This window comes from Anoplopoma fimbria, chromosome 10 (genome assembly GCF_027596085.1).
Source record: "Anoplopoma fimbria isolate UVic2021 breed Golden Eagle Sablefish chromosome 10, Afim_UVic_2022, whole genome shotgun sequence".
NCBI lineage: Eukaryota > Metazoa > Chordata > Actinopteri > Perciformes > Anoplopomatidae > Anoplopoma > Anoplopoma fimbria.
In genome coordinates this window covers 15,334,532-15,357,867 of record NC_072458.1, presented here as the reverse complement: position 1 = coordinate 15,357,867, position 23,336 = coordinate 15,334,532, and the positions used below count along the sequence as shown (strand labels likewise).

Sequence of the window (23,336 nt, the reverse complement as noted above, 5' to 3'; positions counted from 1 at the left end):
TGGTGAGTTTGACATGACTCAAACCCTCAGTGACATTGTTATAATAAAGGCTTTATTTGGCTTTATTCGAGAATGTTCAGTATTATAGGACCATTCCTGCACCTTTGGATGTCCCTGTAGTTCACCCCTACAAGCATCAGTATTTTCTATAATTTTCCATAATTGCTATTCATATGGTACAGTGTTGTATATACATCATCCTACATTTTTAGCCACAAAAACTTTCTATTAATTTCAGTGCGGTACAATTCTTAAAATAGGTACAGGTGTTGCTTTTTATAATCCCATGATCCCACAGGTCATTTCCACCACTCTAAGCTGCTGATTCTCAAGTGTTTGTTGACATCTCAGCTGTGAAGACACAAGCCAAGCTGCAATGTCCCCTGGTAGTGTTTGACCGCACTCTCGTCTACTGTCACTGAAGAGCTGTAAGCGCTGGTACGTTACTGGCTTTGTTACAGAAACTAGTATTTGTAATCAAGCCAACAGACGGCAATGTCATCCAAGTAGCCTCTTGCTCTCATACGACAAGACTTGAGGGAAGGCCGGCAGACGTGACGACCTCCTGTGTTTTTGGTGTTCGACCCTGCAGTTAAGCCGCCCTTAGTGAGACTGTCTGGGCAATCTGGACTGTGTTTGGAAGTCAGCAGATGCTCTTGGACAGTGGAAAAGCTGAGTAAGATGGTACAAGAAGCCAGTTTAATGTGCGTGGCAGCCAGTCACCCCAAGGCACTTGTCAAGATGTCCTCATCCCTCCCTGCCAGTACGCGGCGTCCTTCCTGGCAGTCAACACCAAAAATAGCCAGGACGGTGACATGACAGAATTAGGCCTCCTCAAGGTTGTAGATTGGTTGCTACATGTTGATGTGTCACAGCTCAGGGTTTATTTCAACACTTATTAGTTCTCTCTTTACAATCCCTTTCTCTTCTTTCCTCTTACCTTGTTTCTTACTTCTCCAATTCCCCTTTCTTTCTTTACAATCCATTTTTCCTTAATCCCTCCTTCATCTTCTCATGTCATTGTATCTTTCTAACCCCTCTCATCTCTTCACTCCCTCTTTTATTTCCCAGTGTTTGTCGACAATCTCCTGTCCTCACTCATTCTTTTGGTCTCCTTGACAACTACTGCTGCATCGCTGCCTTTCTCATATTGCCTTGGCAACCATTATTGGGCCAGTCGCCATGGCAACATACTGTCCCAATTCCATCATCAAGGGCAGGGGGAGATATTAGTGTTGGAGAACACATTTTCCCAAAGGGCTCTCGCTTACACACACACATACACACACATACAGGCCCCCATGCATGCACACACACATATACTCTCTATCTGCCTTCAACAAAAACACCCACTCACAAGCACGATGCATCATTTTTATGAGTTCTGATTCTAGGTCCTTACTTTTTTATTGCAGAACTCTTTACTTTAATGAAAAGGTATTACTGTTGTTAACAGGGTGGGAAACATGTGATTCTTAAAACATGAACATCATTGTATATGGCATACACTTTTCTTAACATGCAAAAAAAAACTGATGGTATCCTTCAAAGTTACAGGACAAAGAGTCTATGGCCATGCTAATGGCTCTGTGAGCCTGTGCTTGGGCACAGCGATTCTTTTAGCTAAATGCAATCATCTGCACACTAATATGCTCACAATGCCAACGCTAAAATACTGATGTTAACTATGTTCACCACAGACACTAGTGACATTTTTCTTTTCCTAGGAGGTTTGATGTTTTTAAACTTTGCAGCAAGGTAGTCATTGCTCTCTAATAGTACATTCAGTACTACATGCTTTTTTCAGAACAAGATAGGCCTACCATGACAAATACTGGCCAAATTTCCATGACATGGGGATGATTTATAATGGTTCTAGTGACCCCATGACTTTTCCTCTAATACACACATAAGTCAAAATGTCAGCTTGATGTTCTACTAAAACTAAATCCTTTAATCTGACCCTGATCCTTAAACTTGTTCAGGTTTGTATCCTAGTTGACTGGTCAAACACATTAGAAATGGATCTCTTGATAGATAGGAATGACTACAGCAAGACAAAACCTGATTTAATGTACACATGGGCACTTGGCTAATGTTTTTAGAAAGACTTGTCAAATTGTGTCCTTTTAATGTATCAGCTCACACTGCAAAACAGCAACAGCCAGCACTCTACCAGTTATGTAATTTAGGGCTCAGTGTATTGCTAACATCTGTAGTGAATGTTGTGACTCCAACTTTACACCTTCCATAGAAAATGTAACTAACTTTTCTTTCACATGACCCCTGGATCGAAGAACAAGTCCTGTAGGACTCAAGTGAGAAACCAATGGAGGGTTAAGGGACAAGTGGCCAATTTCCTGCACTGCCTTGCACATACTCACCACTGACCAGTTCAAGGGTCAATATCTCACAAAGAGAGAAAAACAGATTGGCTCAAGAATGACTATTGGTTGCCCCCTCCCCTCCAGGGTCATTTTCCCCCTGGTCATCAGAACCGTTAGTTGAAACTTAAATTTTTTCCTGTGATTGGAAGTTGATGCTTGAGATTTCTAAGACCTCCCAGCAATATAGCAGGCTAATATTGATTTGCTTCAGGAACTTTCCCTTAAAGTGCCCTCAGCTGCTGAGTGGTGCATTTAGTGAACTTCATCCGCTAAGTGGTCTCCTACGTTGCCACAAGTTAATACATCTTGCCAAGCTATCATTCACTGCCTCATCTGGTATATGGTCCTCAGTCAGTTATTAATTGTTCATCTTTGCATTGGTTGCATTTATTTATGGTTGCGTGTATTCATTTTTGTGCCATTACTAGGTTCAAGGTTCATTTATTGTCTTTTCACAACTCAGGGTTGCGCAACAAAAAGCGGTTTTAGTCCATTAATACTAAAAAAGAAGAGTATTCCTGTAGTGCATTGTTATAATTTGCATTAGGAGGTGCTAGTGTTGTAGCATTGCTCTCCTACACAAGCATTTCACTTGCATGCCAGTATTTCTGAAGGTCCAACAATTTTAACAGAGTTCTTCTCATCATTGGATAGCCTCCATCAGTTTAAGAATTTACTCTTATGGCGTTAAAGTAGTCTCAGAACCTGAGCACATAAAAACCAGGTGGCTGTCCGATTGCACAGAACAGTATTGACGAGCAGAAAAGGCTCCTCGCGAGGGAGCATTTGTGCTCTGCCTGCAGGAATGCAGTATCACGATCACGTTGCTGTGACGAGCACAAGCTCGACCCTCCCTATGAGCTCGCAACTGCTCAACACTGGCACGCACTCGCTAATCAAATTAGCTTTGAGACTTCGTAAGCGAGGATGGAATGAAGTGTTGGAGGGGTGATGTATTATTGAAGGCCAGCCCAGAAGTTAGCATCACACTGATTACCTCTACAAAAAGCAAATGAGATTTTGATTTTTGCAGAAAATATGCTCTGACACAAATAACACTAATGATACTTATTTAATATTATGAACATTAATAAAACATTAAACAAACATCTGCTGTGTCTAGATATAGAGGAGTAATGTATACCTGAGAACAGAATAAAAGTCACTCTCCCTCTGTGTTTTTTGTTATCAGAGCTTTTCTTTACTTTGTTGTCATGGCATGTGAGTGCATGTGAGCTTGCCCAACTGGTTAATTTATAGGTCCTGATCATTCCGTACCGACCAACAGCGTCGTTGTGGAATCGTAGCGCCCATCTTCCTGCTCCCCCTCAAATTAACACTGATAGCTCTGTCAGCACTTTCGCTGTAGTTAGCTTTGTTAGCACTGTTAGATATGAGCCGTTGTCTCGCCATCGCCATGTTGAAAGCCTGTGAGAGGCAATAAAAATGTTCCCAGTCTGGGATCTTGAACCTTCAACATTCTCTAAATTAAACTTTCCTTTACACTTGCAAGACACTTAACTCAAAAGTCTGTGCCAGCGGTGTATGAATGTGTATGAGTGCTTAGTTAGTCCTGATGGGCAGGTGGCACCTTGCATGGTAGCCCCTGTTATCAGTGTATGAATAGGTGTGAATGGGTGAACGATGACATGTAGTGTTAAAGCGCTTTGAGTGGTCTAAAGACTAGAAAGGCCCTATACAAGTACAGTCCATTTACAATTACCATAATTCCCAAAATGTAAGCTGATCAACTAACTAATTTTGAACTAGGACCATCAACATTGGGGTCAAGTAAAATTCAGCAGCTACGATTATTATGTAAATGTTTTAGATATATGATCCATCAACATTTAGTTAAAAGTAGACATTGGATCAGACTCATGATTGGCAGATACTCAAAGGTTTTTACAGCCTTATTTGATGGAACCCTGTGCATCAGTGAACAGACCTTGCACGTCATTATACCAATGATTCTTTGTAAAAATCAGGAAAAGGCTCATGAATAATGCAAAATAGAGGTCAATGAATGAAATGAATGGAGAAGTGAAAGTGTTTTTCTCAGTCCTGAAGCATGTCTGTGTGCCGTTAGTGCTGGTAGTGATCTGAACATTAAATGAACCTTGGTGATGGAGCCACACACTAAGTGGTCGTGTGTGATTCACTACAAACAACAATGGGACATTGGAGAATGAGGCATGGCTGGACACTGCACTGATAGTTGGATCAGTAGTCAGAGCCAACACTGGGAATGCATTTCACTTTTCTGCTCTACTGAGTTTTTCTTCATATCTGTCAGTCATCTTGTCTTTTCCCTACAGTCTCTTCATCCCTCTCATCATCTGCTCTGTGTTTTCCAGGCTCAGGACCCCCTGCAGACCAGACAGTGGTCATTGAGGAGTTTCGCTACCTGTCCCAGAAGATCTTTGTGTCTGTGTCTGTCTTTGCTGGGTTGGGAATCCTGCTGGGAATTGTCTGCCTCACCTTCAACATCTACAACAGCAATGTCAGGTACAAAAGCTCACCTTTGCTAGACATTGATCAAGATCAAGTTAATTTAAAGTCACACTTTCAATATTAACTTTCAATAGCTCAAAGACCTATGTCATATGGGGAAGAGATCCGCTAGAGTGACAAACCCCCTAGAATTACTATCCAGCACTGCAGTTCCGCTCAGGTTGCGTTTTAGCATATTTCAGTTCATTGTTTTGGTTTTATGGCCGAGAAACTCTGCTCTCATCTTCCTTGTTTTCAACTGCAACAAGCAGTTGTTTTCAGTTAAACAGGCCCTATTATGCTATTTTCCGGGTGCACCCGTAAAATAGCATAATAGGGCCTGTTTAAAGATGGTAAAATGTCAATTGAAGAGTAAGAGATGAAAACTGTTTCAATGATAATGAGTAAGCTGCTGAAACCATTGGAATTTAGTTGAATCATAACTGATGTAAGTAGTTGAAATTTCAGTTAAAGTGGAAGTGCTGGAGACAGTTTGATTTTGTGCAGTGTAAGCATAATTAAATTGTCAGTTGAAGTATAAGACCTGAAAGTATTTGAAGTGTAAGTTGAAGAATGAAGTCTGCGTCCGTTAACATTAACAGGTGAAAACAGTTGAAGCGTCAGTTAAAGTGTAAGCAATCAAAGAACTTTAAACTTCAGTTGTTGTTTAAGATAATGATACAGCTAACTAATATGTCTATTGTTGCTTTCAGGACCACAATTCAAAAACAATAAATACTATCTATGTATTCTATATTCTACCACAATTATTATCTATTCCTTTCACTACGGTATGGTCTATTGTTTGTGTATTTGTCTGTTAATGATTATGTATTTCTGGTTTTGTTCCAGGTACATTCAGAACTCTCAGCCCTACCTTAACAACATGACTGCAGTGGGCTGCATGATGGCTCTGGCTGCTGTCTTCCCTCTGGGCATCGATGGCCTTCATGTCCACAGGAGGCAGTTCCCCGTCGTCTGCCAGGTACACTTTAAGAGTTGCTCAAACATAGACTGTAGAAAATATGTACAATATGGTCTCTGTGACATCACCAATAGGTTTCTGAAGGGACTTTTAAGGTGGTACTGGCTAGCAGAGGAGACGGCTAGCAGCTAGCGACCAGGTACAGCATCCATTGGTCACCTAAAACAAACATGCACTCAATTGTACCTAACTCTATGCCTTGAAATAATTAAAATGGGTAAGTTCTATAACAACTGACATACCATTTGTATGAACAGAGAAGTTGGCTTTAGAGACCAAAATGTTTCTTAGTACCAGGCTGTCAACATGTTTATTTCTGCAGTTTCTGCAGTTGGTCACTTTACCATGGAGGTCTCTGGGGATTGACTACCTTTTAGAGCTACCTCGAGTGAACATTTGAGGGACTGTAGTTGTTGGAACTTACACATTGGCTTGACACCAGAGGTTGCTCTTCCGCCAAACATAGGGATTTGATTTTAAATTTACTGAACTTCAGTTTACAGCGGGAAGCATCCTTGAAAAAACAAGAATTATCTTGATTACCCATAAACAATTGTCATTGTTCATACAATGTCAAAATCATCATATAAATCATATTTTGCTTTATTGTTTTTTTTTTTCATTTTTTTTAGTTACTATACTGTTTTTGAAATCAGTTAAAATGTTGCTGTGTCAAAGATAATTTCTCCACTAAAACAGTAAAGATGTTTACATCATGTCACTTAAGCCCCACTATATAAAATCCACATGCATGGGTCACTCAGCAACATCAGCATCTTGTCTGGCTGTGAAATCTACTGTTGAGGTGTTTCTTGGTCAGTGCTCATAAGCATCCAACTATTATAATCTAGACACACACACAATTTCTTTAGAAAAAGAAAAACTTAAAATACCTTGGTTAGGTTTCAGGCAACAAAACCACTTGGTAAGGGTAGGTAAAAGATGGTGTTTGTAACGTCGTTGTAAAAAACATACCTAAGTAGTAGGCTATTTTGCATAAGTACGTCACATAACATTATGTAAACAAGTCAACTTTCACACTGATATGTAATACAGTTACAATATCCAGAGATGAGATGTTTTATGCTTGGTTTGTTTAATGAAAAAGGAGAGTTCTTAGAAATATATTTAAAGCCTCTTTAAACTCCATTCCATAGAACTGCCAGTTCATTATTCACTCACTGTTTGGTCTAGTTCCATCCAACCTGTTCTCACTCCCAACTCATCATAAACCACATTTTGATCAGTGCCCCTTGTCGTCTGATACTGATTCATGGTTAGACACTGTCAGCGGGGCAGGCACCAGACCAGACCATCAAAAGAATAGCCCAAAGCCCCTCACCAGCCATTTTCTAATCCAGGCGTGTGATTAGCCTTCTTCTTTAGTCTTTTTTTTACTGCATAGCATTATTAGAGCAAGTTGTCAAACCCTGTCCATTTTGGTTACATCTTCTTTCCAATGAGATCAAGTGTGGTACGTTGCTCTCTCTGGCATGATAATCCTAATAATATCCTGTAGTGTGTGTTGCGCCATTATTTTCAAATCCTGTAGTGTGTGATTGTATAAGACTTGAGAATAGAACATCTGTGCAGATTCTCCTAATGTGTGTGATGCAACCTAATTTCAAAATTGGTTAGGATTTCAGAACTCCTTTAGCCAGAGCCCAGCTCTGTTAATGTTAATGTCAACCATGATCTATTCCTAACCCTTACTATGTAGTTTTGTTGCCTAACCCTATCTTCCTGCATATATTGATATGCCATCCCTGACACCTCCAAAACAAGTGGAAGTGCCAAAAACTGCAGTTTCTCAAAAGGCCACTTGGCTGGTTCCAAAATAAAGTAAATCTCCATAGGCTTCATGTTAAAATGACCAACTTTACAGCAGAAAATGTTTACACCATTGTACATGAAACGGTTTTGGTCTTCATAGCCCTCCTCATGACAGATGAATCAAGGGGGATTTTTTGTATACAAAGAATCCTATTAAACTATATTAAGGCTTATAGTTATGTATAACTAAGGGTGTGTTTGCTTTGAGTGACAGGTGGGTGCTGTCTCAGGTCGCCTGCCCCTAGCTGTGTGCTCTGATGCGTCATCTGGGCCGCCTCAGCTCCACCAACGATCCACCTATTTGCCAATTTATGGATTAGCCGGGAGTAAGACTGTTTCATCACTGACAAGATAGCGACAGCCGGAGCCATCTACTTTGAGCTTCACAACGGCCTATTAGTGATGGCACAGAGACGACATCCATATTTTATTCAGCTTATGGTCCCAAACTAACAGTAGAGAGGTACAAGAGCGTCATATTTTGAAGCTTAGTGCCACTGACCAAGTCTTTGTATTGGTTGAGTTGGGAGTGAGAATGTGTTGTTCCAGCACAAATGAATGTTTTTACAACGATGCATTCATTTGTTAGTTTTTAAAGTGTATTTATGAACGGTGCACATATATTGTATTGATATGGATCTTCTCATTTCACTCTTGGAAGGAAACAAACAAGTATATATAAAGTAGAACTATTCTTTCTAAGCAAATAAGGGTAAATCCCTGCGATGGCTTCTAGTGACTAGAATTATATTGTGCTCAACACTGCTCAACTTCTCTAATATTCCCAACAGCAAATGCTTGTCTTTGTCTCAGGTCTTTAAAAAGTGCCCAGTTGAAACAAATTCCTCTAGACCTCTCTTCCATTTCTCTCTCGTAGATGGGGTAAATATGGTTGGATAGCCAAGCCAACTGTTTTTGGTTTCTGGCTCGCAACCTCTTCTTCTTCTCCTCTGTTTATGGGCGGATTACAGACATGCAAGCCTCTATAGTTAAATTCAGACCAAACTATGCCCTAGCTGAGTTTATTAAGTTAACAAGTTGATGTTAATGTGCCTTAATCGCATTTTCTTTCTTGCGACATTTCAAACATCACTTAAAATTTCCCTGACAAGACAACAATTGTGTTCTTGCCAGCCAATTTCTGTTTTGTTGATTATTTAATGTGGTACCCTAACCAACTGGTAAGTAGTGATGTATTTGTCTCGCCATTGTCAGTTTCACTAAACATGGGAGTTGGGTTAGTGATTGCTAGAGAGATGTGGGGGATTATCACAAATCTTAACCCAGGCCTAATGTGGTGATGCCATTCATGCATGTCAGAAATCTGAGTTTTCACATTTTTAGAAGTAGAAAAGACACCTTTGACTATAAAATGTCTGAAAGTCAGAAATACCAGTGAAATCTTTTGGTGAACCAGTCCAGTCCAAGTTAACATGGTGTTATTGTTAGTATTCTATAGTTGGAATGTGATTTCCTTTTAAAAATGTCATTATTAACCTGTGAACTGCTGGCTACTGCAGTTACATGTGAAAGTGTCATTTCCACAGAAAGGAGATAAGATCCAAAACAAATCCCTTCCACCTTGGGAAAAAATCCTTAGTGTAGATCCCAGAAATATTCTGTAGTTTCAAGACTTTGTGCTCTAACCTTTCCTCATGTTGTCAGTCTTCTGATTCTTGTCCCCCACAGTAAAGGCAGACATACAGCATCACTGCTGTATTACAGAGTATAGGGGAAGAGATAGCCAGCCATAGAGAAGGTTATTTTAATTTCAAGGTCATTGCGGAAAGGCTATTAAACTCAAACAGGAATTAATGATGGAGAATGACTGAGAAGCTGATTTGATTAATCTGTTTGATACATTAATCAGTTTAATTATGAAATATTTCATTTCTTTTCTTCTCTGCTAGTTTCGCCTGTGGCTACTCGGTCTGGGTTTTAGTCTCGCGTATGGCAGCATGTTCACCAAGATCTGGTGGGTCCACACTGTCTTCACCAAAAAAGAAGAGAAGAAGGACAAGAGGAAGGTAAAGGTGGCAGGGATTTGAAGCAATGGATCTATGAACAATTAAGTCCAGTCGGAGCTTTTCTGCCAAGCCAAGGGAAGTTAGGCTTTGCTTAATCATCATCCCCTGCAAGGACATGCTCCACTTCCAGAGATTATGTATTCCCCAATCATATGTTATCTTTTTACATTTACTCTCTGCCCAGCTTCTATAGTTGGCCCACAGTGGGATAGATTGCATTTGAGCATTCCGTAGCATCTATTTGTCATGCTGCCTGGCCAGTGAACTCTTTCAATGGTTCCCGGTGGTAAAATGCTACCCCTAGTTCTCCATCCTCTACCCCCCTCCTCCCTCTCCTTTTTCCTCTTTGTATAGTAAGAGGACATGTCAGACATGATGTTTTAGAGCGGACGCTCCCGTTGTGAGGCAAGAGCAGGAATCTACCCAGCAGAAAGATAACTATTACTGATTATGAATATCCTTAGATGGAGTAAGCCTATCAGTCTGGATTATTTATCAAGGGCTCTGTCAAAACTGATTGAGTTCACTTTAACTCACTTGCCCATGCTGTGGCTGCTGTAGCCCATCTTTCTGCGGGTGGAGGAAAAAACAAGGCGAATTTCTGTTTCTGTAACAACTACATCAGTAATGGATGGACCCAAACACTGACACTGACACCGAGGGTGGAGTAAATGTAGTGGTTGCAACAACAATCTGGCGAAGGGTGACTGAAGAACCAAAGTTAATATCCCGCAGAGGGATGAGTTTGATGGAATGCAGCTGTGGTTAATCAAAGGTAACTGGAAGCCAGGAGAGGAGCGCCGACACCAGCCATACAGACACAGATAGACATGCACAGGGGGAGGTTGGAAACTGCTTTGGCTGCTAATGTTTTCCCTACAACTTTCCAAGGCCAGTAGAGGCTAGTGTAGGTGAAGACAACATTGACTTAAAGAAAGGCTCAGCAGTTTGCTGCTTTTCACTAACAAACATCGAACAAAAACATACTGTCAAATCATAACAGAAACTATGTGGAGACACTCTTCATATAAAGCAGGTCTAGACCATATTGAGACCCAACTTCCCCCATGAGAAAGCACAGGGCGACGGTGGAAAGAAAAAAGTCCCCTTTAACAGCTAGTAACCTTGGGCAGAACCGGGCTCTGGGTGGGCATTACCTCTGCAAACTTTCTGCTCACTGTGTTTGCAATAGTCTCCTTTTCAGTCATTCAAGGCAAAAGTCACATTTGTCCAATATGATAATGATTTCCTAGAGATAATCAGCTTTTCATTCCACGATGAGGACCCAGGCCATTGCAATGCTTCTTAATAAAGACTAGCACGCCTTGAAAATGGAAGATTCTGCAGAAATAAGAATATTCACGTTTTTTTATAACACGTTTTTTTATTGACTTAAGTCAGGGAGTTGTGTGTTCTCATCAGTATGGCCTCTTTGTCTCTTTTCCTGTCATGGCCCATTGCTTTGAGGGCAGATTGATTTGACTTCAGTTAGTAATGGATCATTGTTTTCTCGTCCAGCTTAAGCTAGTCTATTTATGGCTTCATAAAGCCCTCCCTCACAAAATCAGAAAGAGAGGATTTGTGCCTTCTCCTGATCCCTTGCCATGCTGCTGCAGTGACCATCACCTCCCTGTTTCCCAGCAGCACCTGGAACCATGGAAACTCTATGCTACTGTAGGTGTTCTGCTCAGCATCGACATCCTGTCTCTCATGATCTGGCAGATTGTGGATCCTTTACATATCACAGTGGAGGTATGATCAATCCATTCATTTTGTTTTTCATTTGTAACTGGGCAAAAAAAACATAAAAGATTCCACCATAAATGTATGTACTACCTTAAATACTTGGTGGGTCTACTTCCTAGTTACTTGGTTGATGGGGGGAAACAAGTAATAAATCAAACAGGGTGATACAAATTATGGAACCTTATAACTACCGATATTAAAATGAAATAATTTAGTCAAAGTGAAATTTTAAACTCCATCTTGCATGATGTATGACAAAATAATGAATGTCAATGATTACTGCCAAAAGGAAAATAACAACTCCTGACAATATATAATACAACTATATACAGTTGAAATGGACTTTTCATAAATATTTTCAAATTGGAAGACAATGTGTAACCTTAACATTTGAATTAGATTCAACAACAAATCTCATTCTATCTGTTTGTTCATCTGTCTGTCCTTCGCATATATCCAGAACTGCTCATCTGATCTACTTCACTCATGGCGGTTGTAATGCTGGGGACCCAAGGGGGTGCATTTTCTAATTTGGTGCAATATGGACTCTTTCAATATTAATAAACTTTGAAGGGGCGGGGCTGCAGCGCTCTGAATTCAGAGTCCGTCATGTCGACTGCAGAGGACAGACCGTGGCTCATTGACTGCAGTTCACTTTAAAACCAAAATATTTCTTACTGGAGTCAACGTGAGCTGAACTGGAAGCAGAATCGAACAAGAAAATGTTTCACTTGACTTACTGTGAGTACTTCGCTGTGTAGGTTTACGCCATAAAAATAACCTTGCTGCTTAAATCCATGCTCTGCTTTATAACCACAGTGGTTATGTCAAAGCAAGCGACTAGTTGGCCCATTTGTAAATTACCTCTGCTAAGTGTATTTCACCAATGACTGCAAGTAACGGAGGACTAGGTGTATTTTCAGGGTTGATGAGTTGGTATTGGCAGTGGTAGAAGAAGTAGCCAACTGAAGTAAAACTATTTATAGTGAAACTATTAGTATTAAAACTATTAATACCACAAAGTAAAAGTCCTTTGCATTCAAAACCCTCACTTCAAGTGAAAAGTGAAAGAGAGGCATCATCTGAACAATATACTTAAATTTATTTAACTTCTGTCCAAGGTAGTTTTTCAATTGTAATATGATGCTGGATAGGTAAATAAATTATAATGAAATAATAATGTATAATTGAACTGTACTATACTGTACTATACTGAGTCAAATATGAATCTGCAGCGCAATCTCCCTGTCAGGTAAATGTAGTACTACAATGTTTTGCTCTGAAGTAGAAGTACACAGAAGTAGTATACAATTGATTAACATATTTTTTAAAGGCTTTGGTAGTTTTTTCAGGGTACAATTAGTTAGAATGGTAACATAACTAAATATATTTACTATTCAAAAATCATAATAAAACTACATCTGTTTGGGGCCCTTACAGTTGGGCCCTCAGGCCCAAGTTGTCTACCTTGCCTTAGGGTAAAGTTGGCTCCTGGTTATTCCCCGGAACCAAACCGTCTTTCTGACCATGTGTAGCTGTGACTTTGGTGTGAAACTCAACTATGTGATGGCCGGTGTGTCGCTCAGTACAGTGTTGAGTGTGAGCTTGATTGTATGAGTGGTTCTCTAGAAACCAGCAACACCACAGGCCAAACCTTCGACCAGTTGTGAACAGGCACCACACTGGTCATTTTAGAACACTTCCAATGAATGCTTCACGAATTACAGGATTCTCTCAGGCCTCTTTTGTGAAATTTGGTATTTGCCGGTATTTGACGTATTGGGGTGATAATGTGTCTACACACCACAGTGTCCATCAAAAAAAGAAAAATCTTTAAATTTGAGAATCTGGAATCCAGCAAATATTTTGTATAATAAATGACTGAATCGTCAAATAAATTTGCTGTCATTTGACTTATCGATTAAGCAATAAATATTTGACACGTTTTCATTTTGGCAATTATTACTTATTTTCAGGCCTGCAAATAAAAATGACAACTGGATCTCAAAATGTTTCATTCTAATAGTGTCGTACATTTACACTCAACTGGAAAAGAAAATTTCACTTTGAGACTATCAAAAATGGACTCCCCTGACCAAACGTATTTAGCCTAAATTTAAATGGATTTTGTCATGTATGTTTACTGTTGAAGTTGTAGCGTATTCCTATTCTTCATCTGTGTGTTTATGTTGCATGTATGTAAGCAGAAATTCACCAGAGAAGCCCCCAAAGGAGACCTGGATGTTTTGATCCAGCCTTTACTGGAGCACTGCAGCTCAGAAAAGATGAACACCTGGCTGGGTGAGTAGAAATCAATGTAAAAAAAATGTAAAATCACCGGTATTGGCTTTTAAGAAGTAAAACTTTGTACTGTGAGAACAAACTTCTAGACCCTCTTTAAATACTGTGTGAAATGAGAAGCAGTACAAACAGTTCCATAATTTCTCACAGCTGCCCTCTTGTGTCCTCTCTGCAGGTGTGGTCTATGGTTATAAAGGTTTACTGCTGCTGCTCGGCATCTTCCTGGCCTATGAGACCAAGTCCATCTCCACAGAGAAGATCAATGACCACCGAGCTGTGGGCATGGCCATCTATAATGTTTCTGTGAGTTCAGTTTGTTTGTTTGTGTGTTTTTGTGTTTTTGTGTGTGTGTGTGTGTGTGTGTGTGTGTGTGTGTGTGTGTGTGTGTGTGTGTGTGTGTGTGTGTGTGTGTGTGTGTGTGTGTGTGTGTGTGTGTGTGTGTGTGTGTGTGTGTGTGTTTTGGAGCCCGCAGTGAACCAATGTCTAGGAAAATGTTGGAGGCACTAGAATTTTTGAAAAATTATACATAAATATGTGATCTCGAGTTTTTTTTTGTAAGAGATGTCATTTTGGCATTAAAAAAAGAAGTGATGTGGGCTGAAGGGTAAGTAGATGGTTTAATATTAATTAATATGGATCACAATGCTAATTTTGATACTTCAGTGGTTAAAAATAGATATTCACATGCATATGCCTTTTAGGCATACAATGATTAGAATAAATAACGGATGAACGCTCTCTGTTAGAGAGAGAGACATTTAATTTACGGTTAATTTACCGAAACAACGATCTTTTCTTTAACCTTAGTAGTTTTGTTGCCCAAACGTAACTATGTATTTCACAATCTTTTCCTATTTTGATCTATCTATTTTTAAATGGCAGAATGCATGTTACAAGCAGAAAATGAAAATGGTAAGAAGACGCACAAAACATGAGGAGTAACTTTTCGAAGGATATCATACAAACCATTGTATGGAAATGATAGGGGTACTCCGGTGATTAAGTGTTGACTTTTACTACCTGGTATGGGTCAAGCTCCAAAATCTTTTTTCAGATTTCCCATTATGCTAGGCTGACAATGTATGTAGTAAGCCTGACTTTAACCCATACAAATTAAAAAAATATTGGCAAGACTAGCTGTCACTTCACTTATAGGCCCTTTTTCATTTTGTATGAACATGTGATCTGGACACATTATCTGGCTAATGACACCTGATCCAGGTGCCTTGTTATATTCATTCTGCCCTGAGATAACCATGATGGCTCAGGTTTTATGTGTAAAATCAGTGGATCAGCCCTTTAAATAAACACTACTCATCTAATTGTTTTGGAGTCACAAAAAACTACAAATGGATCGCATTTAAGCAGGGCCACATTCAGTCAAAAATATTTGAATGGAAGTTTGAATATTCACCATACACTATTTTGGCAGACGTAAAGAGACCCTACAGTATACAAATAGCCATTAACAAAACACAGAGAGTGTTTAAGCACCATGTTATATATATATTTATACTTTGACCTTCAGTGTTCTCTGAGAATTATTCAGCATTCAATCACCACTATGGTAATAATCGACTACCACAGGGCATTGAATGTACCACGGATAATATATATTTAAATGGAAAAAGTGTGTGGCAGCCAGAGTAATGTGTCTGTCAGTAGCGTGCCTCTCTGCAAGCTCTGTGTTAGTCTGCAGACTTGGTCTTTCACTTTGAATCCTTCATAAGCACAGCCTCCGTCATAAGGCACTTTGACTTTCTCTTCGACCTCTCCTTTTTCGTTTCACACTCTGCTGAGAGAGCTCTGCTGTGTTTGTGGTGAGGCTCACCTCCAGCCCAATTTGTGGGCTTAAATGAGGGTGAAGCCAGCCAGCTGGCTCTGCAGTCCACGGTGTGTGTACTAAGTGACGACACCACCGCATGCATGGGGCTCTGCAGCATGCCAGGCAACAATTATATTTGAAACTCAAAATACTCATATTCAATACACATTTAGAGGTGCAGATACCAAGTATGCACTGATCTTACAGCCCAACTGATACTGAGGCTGTGGCTCAGTGGAGAGCAGGGTCGTCCTCCAATCAGAGGATCGGCAGTTCGATCCCTGGCTCCGGCAGTCCATGTCGATCAGTCCTTGGGCAAGACACTTAACCCCAAATTGCTCCCGCAGGCTGTTCCTGCGGTGTATGTATGTGTATGAATGTTGGGTCCTGATGTGCAAGGTGGCACCTTGCATGGTCATCAGTGTATGAATGGGTGTGAATGGGTGAATGATTAGTAATGTAAAAGCGCTTTGAGTGGTTGGAAGACTAGAAAAGCGCTATACAAGTACAGTCCATTTACCATACTTGATTTTTGAAGATGAATCAGATATCAATGTTTAAAAAATCCTATGAATTAATTGGTATCCGATAACATAACATAACATAACAAATGTTGATAAAGATTTCTTAAATATGGTTATTAAAGAATTTTGACCAAGATATGTAGTGGGTATGTAGCTGATATTCTATCAGTGGAAGACAAAGTTTCTTAATCAATGCAAACATATTTCTTGTTTTTTATTGGCCCATACCATATATTTATGATAAGCGAATACCAGCACATAATATTGGCTGTTGGATTTTTCAGTTGGCCTTCAATATGCAGTAGCGCTGCATCAAACATTCCTTTGCGTTCAATTTGTGTCAAAGTGTAGGCAGGAAAGATATGACTGTGACCAGGTTTCTAAAGGATTTTCAACTGCTCAGTGTGAATAACTCTGACATTCTTCCCTCAAGTGTTCTTCCAAGACATCACTGCTCTCTGTGTCTATAATTGGCTGGGCCTGTTCGCTCTGTCACACCGCCAGATAAATTGTTCAGCTTTTTAATGTGTGTCCTAGAACAAGAAGTCGTTTCACTGCAACCAAATTTCACTCGACATAACGCAAAGTATCCCACTCTGCATGACAATTTAAAAGACAAGTGAGGCAGCTGCTACTGTTTTGAAATGCCGTTCTCTTTCCAACCAGGCACACACACACTCACACACACTCACACACTCACACACACACACACACACACACACTCACACACACTCACACACTCACACACTCACTCAAAGTGGCTTTTTAATCAACAACATCTCCAGTGCTGCTGATTTTGTAATTTTCATTCATGTTGTATTTTAATTCATCTGTGAACATTATCCAATATGCACTGAACCCAATTGAAGCCTAACTGTGTGGGTGAAATTCAGATTGGTACAGGGACAGAATCGTGCTGTTTCCTCTCTTCTTCCTGCTTTGGTCTGTTTTTCATCACCAGCCTGTCAGCCCTTCTCTCTCTACGACAAATTCATTTGATCATAGCGCTGCTACCTGCAATTGTTAAGCTCTAGGATCTATTTATGGGATCTTCTACATGTTTTAGAAAAAAGAAAAAACATCTGACTGCTCATTTTGGAACCACAAATAGTCCATAATTTTCATGGACTATTTCTGTGAGTGAAAGTAGTTCAAATAAAACAGTTTACACTGTGCTGTTTCGATTATCCAGAGTAACACAGATACTGTGTCTGGGAGATGTTGCTGTAATTTTTCAGTTGAGTGAGCACAACTTAACGTTATCCCCCTATATTGTATTGGGCTGGACTTTATAAAACTTAGAAACAGTTATCTCAAATCTTAGAAATATGACTGAGGCTTGGCTTGGATTTGTCCTGACTTACTCAGGACTCAACTTGGGTTTCTCACAACTGACTTGAGACTTAATTGGACTTCTTGAATGATGGAATGAAGATTTGATTGACCCAAAACTTAAATCAGATTTGTGGCATCTGATCAGGCTGTATCCTGGGCGCCCTTCATTGATCTTTTTCTACTGACTTGAGACTTGACCTGGACTTATCTTGACTGGCTCAAGACTTTACTAAAGTTGTCTTGACTTGCTTGGACTTTATTCAACTGACTAGAGACTTTGCTAAACTTGTCTTGACAGAATCCAGACTTACATGACTTGACAACTCACATCTACTTTATTAAGGCAGACAGACATGATAGGATAGAGGTAAAAAAAATCTATGTATATCACAAGTTTAATACAGAAGTAGTAGAGTTTTCCTTTAGCAGAATACATTTCGGAGTAATGATCATACTAACCTGCCATTTTGCTTCACTGCGTTTATTTTGGTTAACATTATTATTAATATCTTAGCCCATTTGTATTTGAGAAGGCATTTAGCTTTGTTTCTGTCTCAGTGGTGACAAACATATCCGCCCCATCATTTTCTTTCAACACCAAAGCTGTGGTAGAGGTAGCTAGTAGCAGTTTACTTCACATTTTTTTTTACAAGAAACAAAGAATATATTAATTTAAGAGTAACTTGGCTTACAACAACCTGTACAGCTGAGTCCATCTCATCCACGCTTGTCAGCATAGCAAACTAGGAAGAAAACATTTCCATTTTTAATCTTGCCTACAAAGCTGTAATTGGTTTATTTATTTATCCAGCCGCCGAGCACAACATCAGGACCAGTATAAGTATATACCAGTATAATAGGAAACAATGGATGGATGCTCTGAAAAGTTGTCTCCAGATGAAAGTGGTTCTCTCCTCAACAAATCCCTCAAGTACACAGAAATGCTTTTTGTGCCAGTGAGGGGGTTGAAATGAATTGGGTGAATTGGGTGTGAGCAGAGGGCAGGATTGTGTTTGTGCGTCGCTGTGTGTGAGTAATGACACAGCAGAGAAAACATGGCCGTACTGGTGTCGGCCTGCTGCTTCCATTTGCCACTCTAGATGGGATTTTTCAGCTTTTGCACAGAGATGACTGACTGTTGATCAATAGGATTGATTTCTAGCCTCACCTGCACCTCTCTCATGTTTCATTTGATGTTGTGCTTCTCTACCTGCTGCTTCTCAGATTAAACTTTGTTGGTATGACAGAAATTAAACTTGCGTTGCGAAATCGTCCACACAAACCATGCCACATTTATTTAATGAGCATGAAACAATAAAACAAATTGAATCCAACAAATTGCAATGACGTCCTTAATGCAGATGGATGGAGAAAAGCATGTGTTTTGGAGTCTTCACTTATATTCAGGTGTCTGTTTTCTATAAGTAGCTGTTATGTTGAAGGAGCAACACTATCATAAATTGAGATTTTTTTTTGCAATTTTGATAAAAATGTATTCAAGTTAAACATAAATAAACATAGAAATAAAGAAGTTCTTTACCAATGAAATCCCAAAAATATAACATGAATGCATACACAAGAAGAAACACTAGATGGCAACATTACTCAGTTTAGCCGTCTAAAGCATTAACAATTCAACAATGGTGTTGTTTAGGCCATCATCTCTAGCAGTAATGATAACATTGTGCTCGCTAAAGTAATTGCTGAGATCTGGAAATAAAGTGACATGATATCCAACTGGTGAAGAAACCCCTGTGGACAGACAAGCAGAATTCAATTAAATTTGGTTTGTATAGGCCAGTCTCACAAATCATACATTTCCTCAAGGGGCTATATAATCTAAATTAGCAGGTACTTTATGTTATCTAAACTTGTGCTGAAGCTAACAATATTTTTTTATATTGATGATATTGATGATTATTTTCTTGAATAATCAATCAATCAATTTGATCTCTACATAGACAATCAGTAAAACAGCAAAAGATGACAATCACAAGTTTCCAAAGATATAGCAAGCTTTCTTTGACTGAAATAAATATATGTGGAGGATATATGAATTAAGAATTTATAAGAATAATATAGTTTTGGTCTGTAGTGGTTACAAAACCTGCTGTGCCATTTTGACTTACAGGCTCACAGTACACCTACAAGTACGCTGTGTCATTTTTTTTACTAAGATAACTAAACCAGTTGTTTCTGTCCACCCTTTTCCTCAGGTGCTGTGTATGATAACAGCTCCAGTCACCATGATCCTGTCCTCTCAGCAGGACGCCTCCTTCGCTTTTGCCTCCTTGGCCATAGTCTTCTCGGTCTACATCACCCTGGTGGTTCTGTTCGTCCCCAAGGTAAAAGCAGAGCACTATCCTCCTCTCATCATATCCTCGCTGTAGATTACAGCAGAACCTTTCATTGGGGATCTAAGTCATCTGGGCTGGTGTAATATATCACACCTGTAGATTGGCCCAGCCTTGCTGTGTCGGCATACATGGAGCTCAAGTCTCCAAAAGTCTGCTATGCTTTCACCAAGGGGGTGTTTGTGTGTATTAATATTCTCTTACCCTTCTTGTGACAAGTCTGATTATAAAAATTTTAACAGAGATGAGCGAGTTCATCAGGGATTTGCACCCATTCAGCCACAAAAGCATGAGTGAGATCTAACAACGATGATGGGTGATAAGGCCTGAGCCGCTCTCTGCGTTTCAGTTCATCACTGATTGAATGAACAAGATGCAATGTTTTAATTAGTAAACTAATTAGGTGTTTGTTTTCATTTTTATTTTGTACAGAGCCAGGCTAGCTGTTTTTCCATTTTTCATAGTGAGATGAGAAGGTCGTTATCAATCTTTGTGTTGAATGCACAATCTCTGAGATCACTTAACTTGTGATTGAAGTGAAAGCAGACTTGATCAGTGCAAGTTACCATTCAAACCATCTTTTGTAAACATGCTTTGCAGCAACTTATAGGTTTAACTTTGACATCCCTTATTTACCATGAAGTAGTTGCGCACACACATACTCTGAATGACCATTACATCAGAACTAAACATTTTGAGAATCATGCTGTTATGTTTTGAATGGAGTTGAATGCAATGTGACACACTAAATTCAGACTTTTATTATGTATATAGAAACATGGAGCATATTGTGTATTCCAGGTAAGTTTGGTTGAAATACTGGCTGGTATCAGCATGTACTGTATACAGAACATGCTGATAGATATATTGACAAAATGTGTAAAGTTTTTTTTAGACTGATGGCAGCATCTCAAAAAATGACTGACCTGGCAGTTTTTATCTCCATAGTGGAGTGGGAAGCAGCTCATTTTTCTAAAGTGGATGGCAACTTTTGTCCATGATTTTATTGCTATTCAGCAAATGGAATGTATGGTTATATTTGTTATTTATCCAGATTACAAGATGTTTATAAAATCTCAATCAAAGTAGTACAATAATATATGTTAACACCAGAGATTGAGAATATGGCTTTGTAAAAAAATAATAAAAATAAATAAATATATATATATATATATATATATATAATCACAAAATTATTCAGAAATAATTTTATTATTGAATCATTCTGTTAGTCATGTTTTAATCAAAAATGCCAAAAATGAAAAATTTACACCACAGATATATAGTCTCTAAATAGACAATTAGACAATAAGAAAATCTGAGAAATGCTCAACTATATTAACAATATTACAAAATCAAATATGAAAAAGGTTCAGTACATTCAAGTACAACCTACCTGAACAAGAGGATATGTGGACAAAAAAAACGCAGTGAATGGTCGCTGATTGCAGAAGCAGGCTTATAATAAGGTTGTCAAATGTTAGACTCAAGGTAAAAAGTAAAATATTATGTCACCCAACATATTCTTATAGTGGTAATTCTGAAAAGATAACAAACAACTGGGCCCAGTACCAAATAACCATACTCATAACATGTATTCAGGTAATTTATTCATCATTATTTAAAGCTCTGCAGAGTTTAGTCCAAAAACTGACCTCTGATGAACTCCGTGAGTGACTGGTGAACATTCATGACTAGTCTTACATGTATGCAATGGATTACATGTGCATGATTTGTAGATGCGGCGTCTGATCACACGGGGCGAGTGGCAGTCTGATGCCCAGGAGACCATGAAGACCGGCTCTTCCACCAATAACAATGACGAGGAGAAGTCCAGACAGCTGGAGAGAGAGAACATGGAGCTCCAGAAGATCATCCAGGAGGTCAGCCAGGTCCTTTCTCTTTCCCCTCACATTTAGCAACTAAAGCTCATATTGGGATTAAAATATATGTCCAGAAAATAGTATAAAATTAGGATATTGATCTTGAGTTTGTAAATAGGAATAAAGCCTCAAAGTCTTCCTCAGTAGACAGAATTTGCTTAGTTGCTATATTTATGTCACATGATGACAAAGCATATCTGTGACTTTTCTGGTTTTCTGGTCAAACTACTATATCCACAAACTACTAGTATTTTTCAGTAGTTTGAGAAGCACACATTCATTATCATACATATCTCATACATATCAAAACTATTGTCAGGGATTGATACCACTAGATGGATGTAAACCAATCCGTCAGGCCATGTTTAGGGAATGAGTCTGAAACATGTCTTTCCACACAACTCCTGTCAACTTGCAAACAAATGACACCATAAGCCGACCATAAACCAGTCTTTAGGATCAAAGGACTGGTCCCTGGAGAAGATTGTTGAGACGTTGTCACTATTTGTCCCCTCAGAAAGAAGAGCGTGTGTCTGAACTAAGAAACCAGCTGTCTGAGCGACAGGCCCTGCGATCAAGGAGAAGAGCGTCCACTGTCACCAATCAGAACCACAGCTCCACATCCCCTGTCATTCCCCACAGCGACCCCAGGGCCCTGGCCCCTCCTCCAGGGTACCCCACCCCCATCTCTGACCTCCACCCCATGCCTCCGTCCTTCGGCAACTCGTCCAGCCTCTACCAGCCGGACAGCAAGATCAGCCGAAATAACTGCCACACCAGCCATCTGCAGCTGCTGTACAAGTGAGGTGGTGGTGAACATTGCGGGTTTGAGGACAGTAATGATGTTCAAAGTGACATGGAGACGGAGAAAATGAAGTACGAACATAGTTTGAAAAATAAATCAGTATCTGTTGAGCGGCTGACTCCAAAACTCCTTTCACCAATCAGCTGAGGCCAGAGGATAACCAGTTTTCGAGCAGACCAACATGTTATTTTTTGTTAATCTGCCAGTGATTTATCGTGTGCCATCCAGAACCTGAGAAACGATCACTATCAGCTTAGCCCTGGCCTCCATAACTACAGGTGCTAGCCGTCAAGTTTCCCGTTGTAACACTGCTCATAACAGTGGTAGCAGGTTAACCATCAGCAATTATGTCAACTCCTGACACTAAATGTTCTTGTTTTAAGATTAAAGAAGACAAGTTCATCAGTTTATGACTCTTTTAAGAGCAATGTACCACCCTCCAAGCCAAATACAAAAGTGTGTTTGTGTAGCTTTGGCCTCAGTCTTTTAGATCATATATTAAAGACCTCTTTAAACAGTGCTCTCACTCTGAAATGAAACAGAACATTTAAAAATGTCAGACATCACTATATCTGTGTTAGTTACAAGCTACAGATGACAAAAACTGCCAGCAACAGTTGTCATTTCAGCTGAAGAAATAGACGGCCCCTGACGAAAATGTGAAGACTGTTTTTGTTAACTTATTTGTGAAATAAACTACCTAAGTTTTTGGATAGTAAATCTGCTAAGGTTATCATTGAAAACTGCTGTGCCAGAATGGAAAAACGGACGTAGCAACAGTAGCTAATGGGGGGAGGGGCTTAGCAAAGGGTTCACTGGAGACCAAGTTGTTATCAAA

General features: G+C 39.5%; 1 protein-coding gene across 1 annotated transcript in view; it reads left to right on the top strand.

Annotated features, from left to right (window-relative positions):
* The window catches only part of gabbr1b (gamma-aminobutyric acid (GABA) B receptor, 1b), a 54,852-nt gene extending 32,354 nt beyond the window's left edge, over window positions 1-22,498 (top strand). The window contains exons 10-18 of the mRNA XM_054606715.1: window positions 4,745-4,895; window positions 5,733-5,865; window positions 9,609-9,725; window positions 11,370-11,477; window positions 13,679-13,772; window positions 13,948-14,075; window positions 19,673-19,801; window positions 21,550-21,693; window positions 22,211-22,498. Of these exons, the coding sequence (XP_054462690.1) occupies window positions 4,745-4,895; window positions 5,733-5,865; window positions 9,609-9,725; window positions 11,370-11,477; window positions 13,679-13,772; window positions 13,948-14,075; window positions 19,673-19,801; window positions 21,550-21,693; window positions 22,211-22,498 (1,292 nt within the window). The remainder of the gene's footprint in view (window positions 1-4,744; window positions 4,896-5,732; window positions 5,866-9,608; window positions 9,726-11,369; window positions 11,478-13,678; window positions 13,773-13,947; window positions 14,076-19,672; window positions 19,802-21,549; window positions 21,694-22,210) is intronic.
* The last annotated feature ends 838 nt before the right edge of the window (window positions 22,499-23,336 follow it).